General features: G+C 44.5%; 1 protein-coding gene across 1 annotated transcript; it reads left to right on the plus strand.

The window, feature by feature from the left end:
* The first annotated feature begins 181 nt into the window (after positions 1 to 181).
* Positions 182 to 13304, plus strand: slitrk6 (SLIT and NTRK-like family, member 6). The gene is made up of 2 exons (XM_084004827.1): positions 182 to 609; positions 9463 to 13304. The coding sequence occupies exon 2, from the start codon at positions 9478 to 9480 to the stop codon at positions 12007 to 12009; it is 2532 nt and encodes an 843-aa protein (XP_083860953.1). The 5' UTR covers positions 182 to 609; positions 9463 to 9477; the 3' UTR covers positions 12010 to 13304.
* The last annotated feature ends 1323 nt before the right edge of the window (positions 13305 to 14627 follow it).

The following is a 14627-nucleotide window of genomic DNA, read 5'->3' on the forward strand; positions in this document are numbered from 1 at the left end:
ATTGTGAAAGGCGCAACCGGAACTCCCTCTATGCACAGCGACTGTCTTGACTCATCTTCCAGCCTCTGCCATCCTCCTCTTACAGCATGCAAATTACGGAGCAACTCCAACATATCGCAGATTGAGCACCTACACAGAGCGCGCTGCGCGGCGCCAGAGCTGGACACGTTACGCGCGTCATCATTTAGAGTGGACTGTAAAAGACAGAATATAGTCTTTTTATAATAATAATATTATTATGATATTAGGATCACACCAGTGTGTTGTCCCCGTGGCTCAAACTTAAACATTCATTCTGAGGAGGCTGCGGATCATCCCGGGACCGGAGTGAAACCTCCACTGCGAGCTCCTCGCGCGAGGGAATAATTAGTGGCCCTGTGTGTGACAGCGGTGTCAGACTCGAGCAAAGACTGTGGACCCGAGGGGGCGAGTGGGAACTGAAGTTTCTTCTCTCTTTTTTTTTTCATTCTTTTATTTAATTATTATTGAAGCACCGGAGGGGAAGTGGAGGTTTAGCCCCTCTCCAATGCGTCTCTTCAGCCGTGTACCGATGGACTGAGTACGGTGACATTTGGAATAGCCTCCCCGTGTTTCCATCTGTGTTAGACGGTAAGCACCGATGCTCAGTCACATTTCATGTGCTTAATTACTTCTTCTTTTTTGGGGGGGGGGACCAGGTGTGCTTTCTGGAAGGTGTCATTCTGCTGCATAATGAAATAGCCCAAGTCGCAAAGAATCCAGGTGTCCATTATGGGCAGGTTCCAACTAGCTACAGTATGTTGTAACCCTCCTTTGGAATTACGTTTAAAGAAAAATGTACATTCCTTTAAAATGGGACTGTCGTGTAAAAAAAAGTCATGTAAGACTTGACAGGAAGGTTTAACTGTGTGTGTGTGTATGCGGGTGTGTGTGTGTGTGTGTGTGTGTGTGTGTGTGTGTGTGTGTGTGTGTGTCCATTATCTCGAGCACACCTGGCTGTGTGCCACACACAGTTACTGTATCCCACTGCGCTCTGCGGGCTTGTGGTAACCCTGCTGTGCCTTCTTTAAACTGCTCTGTTAATCGCCGAAACTTTAAGTGGGGTCTATTTTTTTTCTCGCGTAACTACATCTCCGCTCATACACCTCCAGATGCCCCGGCAGTGCGTCTTTCTGTGGCGCAGGGATATTTAGAATTACAGTCAGCGGGGTCACAGGTGTGTTTAATGAGGATCTGCATCACGACTCCTAAGCCAATCAGAGAGGAGGGTATTTTTTTTTTTTTTTAATAGCGTTTCGTCTCATTAAAGGTTCCATACAGCATTGTGAACGTTAATCATGGTCACACTGTAGATTAGATACATATCCAATTGAGTTCAAGTCTAATTGGATGTATTGCCCCCCCAACCCCCTCCTGTGTGTTATAGTCCTATTTAAGTGCAAGTTGATGAAGGGAGGAAGATGTCTCCAATTAGCTGTTGGTTGTGATTTGTCTAATTGAGTTTGGGGCCCAATTATTTGCTTGGATGAATCAACGGTTAATGGCGCTAATAGATTCGATGTAAGCGCCCGCATACCCTAAATGTATGGACTGCTTCATCCTTTGTGTGTCTGAATAATATAAGGTTAATCACTGGTGGGGCCAATTTAACAATGAATTCCCCGTAATAATCTATTAAGAGGTCTGAATGTGCGAAGACTCCCTCTTTAATTCTGCCTGAAAGGAACTCCATATCAATATTCAAGAGTTATTGATTACACCTCAGTTGATCAAATGGGTTGCAATGATGGAAACAGGTGTTGATGCAATGTGTCAAATGGGAATTTGGTTCGACCAGCAAGAGGAGTCTGCTGTTTTAAGAGTATTGGGGGGTTGAGCAGGGAAGGGGGGCATTGTGAAACTTTATTAAAGCACCTTACTTTCAGATAGAGAGAGCCAGCGGATATATTGGAGAGCCTCTGCCTTCTCCGTGACACAGAGAAAGTAGGCACCGCGAGCCCACAGAATATTGAATCAGTCCCGAAAAGAAGAGAAAAGGGCTGCAACAAAGGGCAAGGGAGTTGAACTATCTCTTGCCTCTTGAGTGGGCGGATGTCATAATTATCATTTCTCCAGGATTGCGGTAGGCTGCGGGCCCCGCTGGCAGGATCTCTGCAGATCCGTGGGTGTAGCGGTGGTGTCGACCCTGCGGGGCAGGCCACGTCACTTCCAATACAGAGGAGAGAGGGGACAAGTCCCGCCGTAATTGGTGCCGGGGAACGCCGCAGGGGGGGGGGGGCTTGATAGACGGTCGGGGCTCGGCGGTACGCAAACAAGGAGCTCTAATCTGCTATCCCATGTCAGGCTGAAATGAAATAACCTCTAGCCGGACGCAACAAGTCTCGCATTCTCTCGCCTCGGCCCCTCCGAGCAAAAGGGTTCAGACTTTTGAGTAGTGGATACACGCAACTGTTTTGTTGGTGACCTCCAAGTGATTGAGGAGGAAAGTCAGGAAGGGAGGGGGGAATGTTTCTCCTTTGCTGCTAAGCCAGGTCATTTTGTGTTGGAGTGAATTAGCAGGGAGCACTCCCTTGCAAAATGCTTCCTAGTAATCATCAGACCGGTTTTTCAGTATTTAAAAGTAGCATTTTATGCCGAGACACGTCCTGCTGTATTGTTCTTGCCCAGGAGTGTGTTATTCCAAACACCTGGGTGAAAAATGGCCTCTTTCAGGAAACCTCTCTGACATACATAGGAGGTTGCGGCAGCTCCAGGCCACTGGATCTGTTATTGGAGTTCTCCACTAGACTTTCCCGCTAGGAGCACTCCTTACTTAACCATGTCAGGGGCCTCGTTTCAAACGCCAGAACAGCACTCAAATCCAACACGGTGCATTCATGCCTTTTTAAAGAGGGTCGATCAATGTTTTAAAAGTGACATTTGAGGAACGCCGACGCAGGGGGAAATTGTTGTCTCCTCGAGGGAAAAAAAAAGCAGACGTGACAGGCGCTGACGAGCCTACCCGTCTGTCCGCCGATCAATCTCGCCGGAATGCCTGATGAATGGTGAAGAAAAAAAAAAACCCTGCTGCTTTGGAAAGAGGCGCATAGGACCATGAGATGCAGATTATTTAAGACGATAAACAGCCTTTTGTTTGAGATTGCTCCCTTCTGTTGTGTCACGTGTAATACGCACACACTTCTTATGCCAGAAGCGTGCGGGTGTGTGTGTGTTGCCTGTAAATACTTTTAATCTTCAGGTTTCTGTTATGATTTCCAAGCAATTCCAAGGTGCCAGGCGGGCGGTAATCCATCCCGAATACAAATAGAGGGTTTTGTGAGCGTCGGTTGCTCCGGCAGGTTTAAACGGGAGCTTCAGAACGCCGTCCGGCTCCTCTAGCTGCCCGCCGTGGCATTCCTCTCTTAATTGGTCTTGAAAGGTCTTGCTCAGGAAGACGATGCAGGTCAGCTCACGTCTCCGCCGTTTAGAAGTCATTAGGCAGTCAATTAACTCAGACACAGTAGCTGATCTTTCCTGAAGTACACAAGCTCCAAAGCAGATTTTGTTCAAGGAACTTTTTTTTTTTTACTCCAATGCATTATTTAACGCTTTGCTTACAGACTTGTACAGACTTGATGGATGGCGTATGTATGGAGGGTCTAGTGAATAAACAGGGCGAAGGCACTGATAGAGAATCACAATAAGACGTTTTTTTTTTCCTTTAGGGGTAAAACTTGCCGGTGCATGTTTCCCAAACAGTAAGAGATAGTCCGTGACTTTGTGCTAATCTGGCGGCCTGTTATTACTTTCTCTTCACAGCGAGAGCCAAGGGAACTTTGGATATGTTTTTTCGTTAAGTTCGCCGAAAGCTAATCCCAAGGGTTTAAAGCCGGGGCGGCTTTTTCTTGTGTTTGTTTATTTATTTTTATCCTCTTTTTTTTTCATTCTGCTTATGGACGTGCATGGGCTCGAGATTTTCAAATATATATCTACTCCATTTAGGCGAGAGACTACAGGCAAACACACTGGTCAATACCTTTGTTTATGTGTCTATAGACTTCCACTGAATTCATCCAAAGTTACTATTCGATAATGCCTCATTTAGACATTTAAACGCACCTCATTTATGTGGACAAACACATCGAAATAAGCCATAATGTAAATTTCACCTGTGTCTCCCCATCAAATTAGAAAAATGTTGGGCTCCTTGCCAAAATGACAGCAACAGTGTCGCTGATTGTGTTGTAACCATCAGTGAAACACAAGCAAAGCGAACGCCATTACCTGCGCCCCGCACAAATCATCCAAAATGTCGTTTTATAGCCGCGCTACCATTCAGCTGGTACTAATGACTACACACCCGCCGCAGCTGTGATCGTAAAAACAGCTCAAGACTTTAAATTAGCTTGTCCTGCCGAAAAGCTTGATTACAAGCCGGGTGCGCATCTGCAACAGATACAGTACATAATAGACTCTTCTTTTACTGATACAAGAATTCGTAAAAACAAATCAGATCACAAGATCAAGCTGTTGTATGGACACTACAGAATGTTCTAGGCTCCTATTTATCCCCTGTAAGCAGGTCTACCTATAATGTGTGGCTCCTTTGAGTCACACAGCACATCGAATCACAAGATCAACCTCCACCCCCGCGGCCTTCTATTACTAAAGATGGGTACTCATTTTAAATGGGCAATTCAAACTGAGCATAAAGCCAATCATTATGTTTGAGATCAGCTGAATGCGATTATATGTCGCAACAACTTCTTATTTAGTGATGAAACTGATGCCTCTATATGCCCCATATCGGTAAACACCAGCATCAGAGAGAATATGAGCGACTTCTAATGTGTTATTCTCAATGGGTGCCATTGGGTGACGCAGTCTTACTGCTGGGCCCCCTGCTGGTGGGGAATGGAGGCACGGGGGAACCAGAACCAGGATTGAACAGGGGAGCTTGACCCTGCTGCAGTAAAATGAGAATTAATTTGGGCTTGCAGAAAAGGAACGATAACTCTTCGCAATTAATAATTACCAAAAAAGAACAATCGTGAGGAATTTATGTAGATTGTTATGAGCCAGACGTATTCCAAATGAATTTATCTCCAATTTAGCAGTCCTCATGGGCACTGGTTACTCCCGAATAGAAATGTGTTCCAACGTTAAAAGGGACAATAATGCACACATGTTTTTTTTTTTTTTACATCTGTTTGGTGCAGATGTCTTTCCTTCCATGCTGCACCTTCGATGTCACTATTCACTGGTGTAATCTGCCGGCTCCTTTCTGGAGAACTAATTACTGCGCATTAGTTAAACAGACCATTTGAAATGCAAGCCTGCTAAATCACGCTTGCCAGGGGAGCAGAGCCACCCCCCCCCCCCTCCCTCTTCCTCCCCACGCAGTCTTTGTGCTTCTATTATTAGTTCTATCATGCATATGTTCGTTATTAGAAAACAAGGCCCACCAGCAGTCGAGCTGTAAGAGAAGAGGCTCAGTATGAAAGGTAATGAGAGTGAGCATGTATGCAGGCAAAGCGGTCGTATGCTTCCATATGATCGGCTGCAGCTTGATCCTTGTTGTACATCTCCATTTCAAACATGCATATGATACACTGGTATATAATAGACTAATTATATGGTTCTGAGGGGGAGCCTTGGACTTCAGTGAATTAAATAGACTCCTTGTCAGGAACCATACATCACCATGGCTGCAGGTAGACTAGCAATGAGGATGCCATGCATTTTTTAAAAACCTTTTCAAAAGAAGAATCATGTGAAATTAAAAGAAATTCCCAGAAGCCACTTGAGATGTTTTACCAGACAAATATTGAGTTGGCTGATGACAAATGCCATGAGGGATAATGGACCTTGCATACTTGTACATAAATTAACCTCTCACTACAGAAAAAAAGGGAAAAGGCTCCTGCCTCATGGGCTATTTGTGGCCACAGCACACTTTACATACTTTGACAGTGACAAGGACGGGAACATGACCACAGCCGTGTTCGTATTATTTCAAAATAATGTCCCGAACTCTCAACTGGAGGGTGTGCACTCCAGTCGGTTCCAGTCCAGGTTTCCTGTGTGTGTGTGTGTGACGGAGGGTTAAAATAAGGGGTCAGGCTTGGTGGATGAAGCGTGCAAAATCCATGGAAGTCAAGGGGCCACTATGTGCTTTGTGCTCTTCAGCAAAGATTACATGCTCAGTGAGACATTTCCAAATGCATTGCAGAAGTCCATACTCATATTGGAAAGAGGATGGGAGCGACATGATTTTGTTTTATTATTTTTTTACTGACGATCTTAATGTTGCACGCTCTCATCAGCTCTCCCTTTGGCAGCATACGTAGCTCCATTACAGATTCATATTTCATAGATGGATGGCGTCCGTTAATTGAATATCTCTCATTATTTTAGTTAATGGCGCAAGTTCGCAAAGTATGGTTCAGCTGGGTAGTTTGCGGGGGTAAAGTCTAAAGTTGAACTCGAGTATCATCCAGCAACGAGTCATCTCTCAGTCATCAGCGTATATCATCTGCATCGATCATCAGGGAATATATTGACATCTATTCGTTGGAGAAGTCTGTGTATTAATGAGTTATCCGTGTGAGTGTTGAAGAAGCCTCGTCACCATGACGACAGCGGGAGACCAATTAATGTTAGCAGCTGGTGGGCAACACGGTTTTCACAGCGGCGAAAAATACATATCAGAGATGGAATTATGAACTGTTTAAAGGCGTAGTGTGTAGGATTTTTTGGGGGGGGATTTATTAAAAGTAGAGTATAGTTTTTATCCTCTTCATGAATTCAGCCATCCATCACCATACAATAACACAGGAAGTGCTGTTTATGGTTCTGGAAGTGGCTGACGCCTATTGTGTATGTTACAGCGCCTATAGAGCCTAAATGTGTGATGAATATACCATCAAACAATTGTATTTATTCTCCACTTTCCCGGGCTCTCGACTCACTTTTTTTCCCTCCCCCCCTATCATTTGATGTTGGACCAAAAAAAGTTGGCTTCACACACATGCATGAGGTGAGATCTCATAGGGCTTCACTTCATTCCTAATTGAACTGTCTGAACTGAGAAGTGTACGTTTGAGGAAAAAAAAAAAAAAAAGAAGAGTGCACCGGAAGAGCGTTTCATCTCCTCGCCCCCGTCACGCCGACTTCCATGCAACATTGATTACCTAAAATGCAGTTACAGGAGTCTGTTTGAAAGCCAGAAGAAAGAGTGCACGAGCCTAATGCCTTTCCGTATCTACCCTCCACAGCGTTATCGCGCCGCGCGGCCGATAGCATCTGTTAATAGTCAGTTTCATTTCGCATTGTCTTCCAGGCCATCAGGGTCACAGAGGTGAGCGCCTTGGGTACCATGACCACCGCCAGACTTCTGGACAAGCAAATACACATGAGTAATGAAACGGAAATGGCCAAAGATTGTTTAGATATTCCCAGGTGCCAGGTTTTTGGAGCCATTTTTCGGAATGTTATCACTGTCTACACAATGAATACTTAATAGGTTTGGCAAATTAGATTTTTCTATTTCATCATATTTCCCTTCCATTTATAAACACTGATAATTGGAGCTCAAAGGCAATCATATTTCCCCATTTTCTCCCTAATATTTGTTTAAGACGGTCATGTCTTTGCTGTAATATACAAGATACTTCACAAATGTGGGCGTTTTTAACACCTGGACAAGTGTGACATCACATTTTTTTGCATATTTCCCTGCATTTTATGTCACCTTTGTCTGTCTACATGCCTAATATTACCAACTGTATGCAACATTATAGAGAATTTAGAGAAATACATGGATTTGACGTTATCAAGGTTATTCCAAAGTTATGTTTATGCTACCGTTTTTCTAAGTGATTTGGAAGTATTTTTCATTGATGGGTCTCACCACCATGTGTTGTGCTGGTGTCCATGGCGACGCCGAGCCCCGGATGTCCCCAGTGGCAAGAACACGCAACTAATTGTGATTGTGGTGTAGTCTGGCGGATGTTGTGGTGGTCCCCTGTAGAATTGAAGTGATTATAATGCATTAGTGAGAGGGATTGTATTTAAGTCAGAAGGTAGATCGTTAGTGAAGATACGATTTTTCTTTTTTCATATTTTGTATTCTCCATAAGATTCCCCTCGCTTGGTGGAGTGAGAATCTAGCATCTAGCTCTGGCAGAAAAAGTTTAGAGTGACCTTGGGGTATATATGCCTGAATACATCAAAGCTGTTGGAGTTGGTGTTGTCTTGGTTTTCATCAATAATTTTTACTTCACCCAACAGCGCAAAAAAAAAAAAAAAGGTCTATAGAGGCACTTTGAAATCGGAGGAAAAGAAAACGTCAAAGACAACAGAAGTACGAGTGAAGCTACAATTTAAGAAATTTCTTCCAATTCTGCTTTTGTCTTTTGGAGCTGAGAGCTCTGTTGTGTTTGATTGTCTCCTTGGACGACGTCCGCGTTATGTGTGATTTATCTTTTAACGTTTGTAGTCAAGCTCTAGCAAGTATTTAAATTCAAATATAGTGAAGTACGAATGATTAGAACGAGAGTACCAGATGGATCAGTGAGTTTGACTCTACATGAGAGACTGCTTGAACTTGTTTTCAGTGGCCAGTGCTGCCCCTTCTGTTTCTTTTCTCTGCATGGGATAACCCAATTAGATTAACAGGACGAGAAATCAGATTGATGGATCGCCGCCGTTCGTGATGCATTCACTTTCTGCCCAGTCGGGTGAGAATTACTCGGTCGAACAACGAAGACACGGCAATTCATTTTCCGTGCTTTATTTAGAACGTCGTTTATAAATGTTGCTTTGACACGGACTCAAAGAGGGACCGAGCTGCCTCCCTATGACTCACACTGAGTAAGTCTTTGTTCGGCCGAGTCTGCACATAAAGGGTAGAAAAATTAGCCACATGAGAAAGTCGTTTCTTTAAATGTGCCATTATCCCTGTGTGAGTCACTGGAAGAAAGATGCTGTCTTAGTGTCATTGCTCAGCATGTGAAATGCATTTACTCACTGGTGACGCCATGTCCGGGTGGATCCTGTGGATTCTGATGATGAAAATGTAGATTATTAGGATTCCCATGCTGTGGTTTACAACCATAGCACGTATAAACACCACATAGGGTTACTTAGCAGAATCAAAGGAGTGTGGAATAGTGGGTGCCAACTGTTTGCCTTTTCCGGTTATATATTTTTCATGCATTTTTACTATATGAAGACGGTTCACTGCATGAAGACAACTCTTTTATCCTTGATGAGTGCGACTTCTCCCCTCATGCATATGATTCACCCATGAATGTAATTTTTCACTTTCACACATACAACGACAAAGTATTGTAACGCATGAAACTTGTATGACGTTTGGACTGAGAATCATGTATTGAAGTCATTGTTCACAATACAATTTGTATGAAAAGATGTACCCTTAATGTTTTTTTTTGTTTCCCCCTCCTCCACCCCTTCTTCCCATGCTTCTATGCTTCACAGATATCACGGACCGAAATGCTGCCCTGCATCATTTTCATCGGCTTGTTTCTCACGGTGGCCAGATCCCAAGATATCCATCCCTCACAGGCATCATCCTCTCTGAGCGAGTCTTGTGACTCCTTGTGCTCCTGTGAGGGGAAAGATGGCGTCCTTCATCTTAACTGTGAGCAGAGAAACATCAGCAAAATCTCTCAAATCAAAGTCCCGTCAGGTGTGCCCTTCCACCTGAACCTTTACAAAAATGACTTGGTTGAGCTCCTCGCCGAGGAAATGGAAGGGCTTAAGAATGCCCTTTCACTGCACATCGGGGGTAATAGCATTCAAGAACTGGAACCAGGGGTCTTTAGTGCTCTCGGTTCACTGAAAAAACTCCACATAAATAGCAATTTCCTCGTCACTCTGAAAGAGGACACTTTTCAAGGCCTGGTGAATTTGGAGTTTCTCCAAGCTGACACAAATTTTATTCGGGTCATCGAGCCTGGGGCCTTCAACAAACTGATCCGCCTCAAAGTCCTAATCCTCAACGATAATTCCATCGAGTTTTTACCCAACAACATTTTCCGGTTCGTGCCCCTCACCCACCTGGACTTACGTGGCAACAAGCTGCAGACGCTGCCTTATGTCGGCTTTTTGGAACATATCGGGCGGATAATGGAGCTCCTCCTGGAGGACAACGAGTGGGTCTGTGACTGTGACGTTTTGCATTTAAAAATCTGGATGGAGAACATGAGGTCCCAGTCGGCAATCGGAGATGTGGTCTGCAGCTCACCTCATCACCTTAAGGGGACCATTCTGGCTAAAGTCAAGCGGGATGTTCTCTGCCCGTCCCACACAGAAATCAACCTGGAGGAGCCGTCAAAGTCACTCGATATGGTTGTTACACCCTCATCAAAAGTGAATCCCAAGTCGATTGACGCCAAAGACGACGCCAAGGTGCCAACTCCGTCTCACGTTCCCGGCAGCCCTTGTGTGGAGCACTGTTCTTGTCACAATCACCCTGTGGCTGGCTTTTTGATGCATTGTCAGGACAGAGGGATTCAAAAGGTATCAGATATCGGAATACTTCAACAAAGCCCCACTAAACTGGTCATGACGGGGAATATGATTCAGAAACTCTTAAAGTATGATTTTGTCACGTACGACAATTTAGAATTGCTCAACTTGGCGAACAACAGAATTGATTACATTGATAACGAGACGTTCCTCAGCTTGAGCAGTTTGAAAAAACTGTATTTAAACGGCAACCGAATTGAAAAACTGTTCTCCACAATGTTCGTGGGGCTCCACAACCTTGAATATCTGTATCTGGAATACAACCTTATCAAAGAGTTTGCCCCAGGCACATTCAATCCCTTGCCCAATCTAAAGCTGTTGTCATTAAATAACAACCTGCTCAGCTCTCTGCCAGCGCAGATATTCCGCAATGTGCCCCTCACCAAATTAAACCTGAGGAAAAATCTACTTATGCACCTGCCAGTGAGCAACGTGCTTGATCAACTTGACTCACTGGAGCAGATTTATTTAGAGGACAACCCCTGGGACTGCAGCTGTGACTTGCTGAGCCTCAAACAATGGGTGGAGAAACTCCGAAAAGAAACAGTAGTGGGCTCCATTTTGTGTCACACCCCAAAGAAAGTGATGCAAGCCGATCTGAGAAGCCTTCGTCATGAGATGCTGTGTCCAGGGTTGGGGACGTACTACCCAATACCCCCAGGTGGGGATGAGGGTGTGACCGCCACTCTGGGGCCTGATGGTGCTAGCAAAAGTTTTTTCAGCTCCGTCATGGACACAGTCCCACTCTCGGTGCTCATCTTAAGCCTCCTTCTGGTTATCCTCATGATAATATTCTGCTCGGCCGGATTGGTGGTGTTCGTGGTGCACCGGCGGCGGAGAAGGGCAAAGAAAAAAGCGACGGAGGAGCCGCCCAGAGAAAACACCAGCAGCAGTCCCATCCACTTACATTACAGCATGTACGGGCAGAAAACGACCCACCACACCCTGACACAAAGAACAGGGTCGGCTTCTCTGTACGAAGAGAGGTCACATAGTCCCATCGTGCAGATCTGCCGCAACCCCACCTACTGCTCCCAGCACAAGGAACACGACGCAGAACTGGATTACGGCCTCGACGAACCCGGCGCCAAGCAACACCTCTGCCGGAGCATCATGGAGAAGGAGAACACCTCTCCGCTCACGGGGAACCCCGGCTCAAAGTTCCGACCCATGACCGGGGAGTGCCCTGCGGAGTTCGTCACGCTGGGAAATCCCAACTCCTTGTACAGGAACATTCTGGAGAGGGAGAAGGAGCTGCAGCAGCTCGGAATAACGGAGTACCTTCGGAAAAACATGCCCCAGCTTCAGTCTGCGGTGGACATGCAGGTCCCGGGGCACCAGGAGGAGTTAAAGCTAATGGAGACCATTATGTACTCAAGACCACGCAAGGTCATGCTTGAGCAAACTAAGAACGAGTACTTTGAACTTAAGGCCAACTTACATTCTGAGCCGGACTATTTGGAGGTTCTGGAGCATCAAACTGCGTTCAACTGAGCTTAAGCAGAAGAAAAAAAAAACAATATATATAATCTGTTTTCAACCAAGTGCCTTGTCCTGTTTGCCCTCCTGTACGTTCCACAGTGTGAAATATATATCATGGGCACATCACTTTTAAGTTTAATCGTAGCACAGAATGTAAACTGATTCCGTTTGTGTTCCCTTTTTATCTGTTGACAGCCATGTTATGTAGCTGGTGGAAGGTGTAGTCATTTTGGGCCAAATGTAACTTAAAGGAGCGATCACGGGGTGTTCAAACCCTCTTTGAAATCCGCTCAATCAGCTTTTGATGATTGATTAAATTTCCATGGCGCACTGCCACCGGATGAATTGATCCGCTCAGCCCACACACACACACATCTGAGGGGATAAAGCAGATGTTTGGAAAGAATTGAGTGAATTCCAATCACCGCTTGACCCAGAATTGCTGTTTAATCAGTCCATTCTGACTGTAGATATGACCTGATTACACCCTCTGTCAACATAAGCCAGCTGGAGTGCTAGAACCGGAATGCTCATTGTGCCGTAGAAGCAGCAGAAATGCCAACTGTACAATGGGAAACGGTGATAGGAGTGGGGCTCCAATGCGGTTATGATTGATCCAACACACTGCACGGTTGCAGTCATAGGACCTTTATTTATTTTTATACACAAACCGGTGGAATTCACTGAAAGGATGTTTATTTTCTCTCAATCAGTAAATACAGCACTTAAGTATATACTCTGTAATCTTGTAAAAAAATAAATGCATTGCACTATTCAAATGCCATAAGATGGTGCATGACAATCAGTCCTGCTGAAATGTTTTTTTTTGTTTGTTTTTCTGCCAGAAGAAAATGAGCCACAAATGATGTATGATACTTCAGTGTGTGAGATGTATGCGAGATTGTGTTTCACGTCACAATTTTGTGTCGGACAACGCTCAAAAACTCTGTCCCCGTGCTGACTGGGAACTGTTTTGAACCAGACAAGCTGCCGACTGACTCCAGCCAACCTTTTTCTCCGTTTCTCAGCTCATATAAAAAAAAAAAAGCAACGGACTGCTGACATTTCCAACGTGGACATTGTCCGAATTTACACCCACATCCTGGAAAACATTCAACTTTTGAAACGGTTCATGTAAGCACACGCTCTGTAGCTTTTCTACTTAATTAGATTGAATTATTTATTCTGTATATTTTGTATATACTTCCGTTCCATTATAGCTTTGGGGTTTTTTTTGTGTGCCTTCAGTGCTGTACAGAATATAAGCAGAAGCTGTAACAAACAGGAAATAAAGAGTTGCAATATGATGTAAACGTGGAACTGATTTTATGGTTGCATTCAGACACACGTCTAATGAAGTGGAACCAGCACTCAGAAACATGACTGTCTTAATGGGTTGGTATGTGTTTGTGCATGCATGTACTAACCTGTACACCATTTGGTTGTTTTCCTGCTCTGTGAATAATTTAACCCCCCATGATGGCTCAAACCTGGTCCTTAATCACACAACAATGGCCGCTGGGTTGGTTCCACCCAGCCTCGCTTTCTTTTGCTGCATTTCCTCCTCCTCTCCGGGGGGAGGAGAACACTGGACCCTCTCGTATTCTCATCATAATTGATGCATCCGAATCTCCATGTAACCTCGCAGTCTAAAAACACGCACACGGACAAATAAAGATCCCCCCACCAGCATGAATAAATAAATATTTGTACATTTGTATGCAGACACGCATCATTTGTGCGACGCAAACTCACAGTGGGAATCGCACACACACAGCAGGGAAGATAATTTATCCATTGCAGCTGGATCCTATGAGACTCCTAAGCAATATGCTCCTGTAAAGGTGAGACATTAGCAGAGTGCATAACTGTGTTTCAGAAAGGGATTCGCTACTTTATGGAATCACTTCTGAACTAAAGCTCACCATGCTGCGCTGTTGAATACATTTAATAAGATGAGCAAACAACCAAAGAGGAGGGGAACGGAGAACATTTGGCTCAGCGCTGGCTTCTTAAAATGTACTTTTGCATTAATGCTTTTGCAATTCCCATTTGGTGAATAGTCAGGATGACCCAGCCTGTTAAATAAACATCCTATTTTTTACCTTTTCTCAAATATAATTAATCCCTGAGGATTTATTTTGTTCATTTAAAAAGCACATTAGAGTGGAATAATTGAGTTTTAAGCAGAAATGTTTTTAGCCTCTTGTGCATTCGATGAGGTTTTTCCTGCACCCATTTGCAGTGATGATGATACATGGTGGTACATTAAAGTACTTCTTTTTGGTGCAAGCTATGACCAGGTGGCTCTAATGACTGGGGATGTTCGCTTTACATGAAGCGGCAGCTGCTGCAGAGGTGTGTGCTTAATGTCCGCACGTGCGATGAAACGACGTGGAAGCGTGAGCAATGCTGCTAATTGTGGTGACTCGTAGCGAAGTGTAAAGGTAAACCTGCATGTAAAAAATCCAATGCTTACGCACACACAGGCGCACAAAGCACACAGGGCTGATACACAAACAAGCTCTCAGTCCGGAACTCAAACAATGCACCAGTAACCAACTGTGACTATTTACAATTAATTCAACACTGTTTGTTTTGCACCGAAGCCAGACACGAGTCGTGTCTTG

The sequence above is a fragment of the Eutrigla gurnardus genome, assembly GCF_963514095.1.
Source record: "Eutrigla gurnardus genome assembly, chromosome: 24".
Lineage (NCBI taxonomy): Eukaryota > Metazoa > Chordata > Actinopteri > Perciformes > Triglidae > Eutrigla > Eutrigla gurnardus.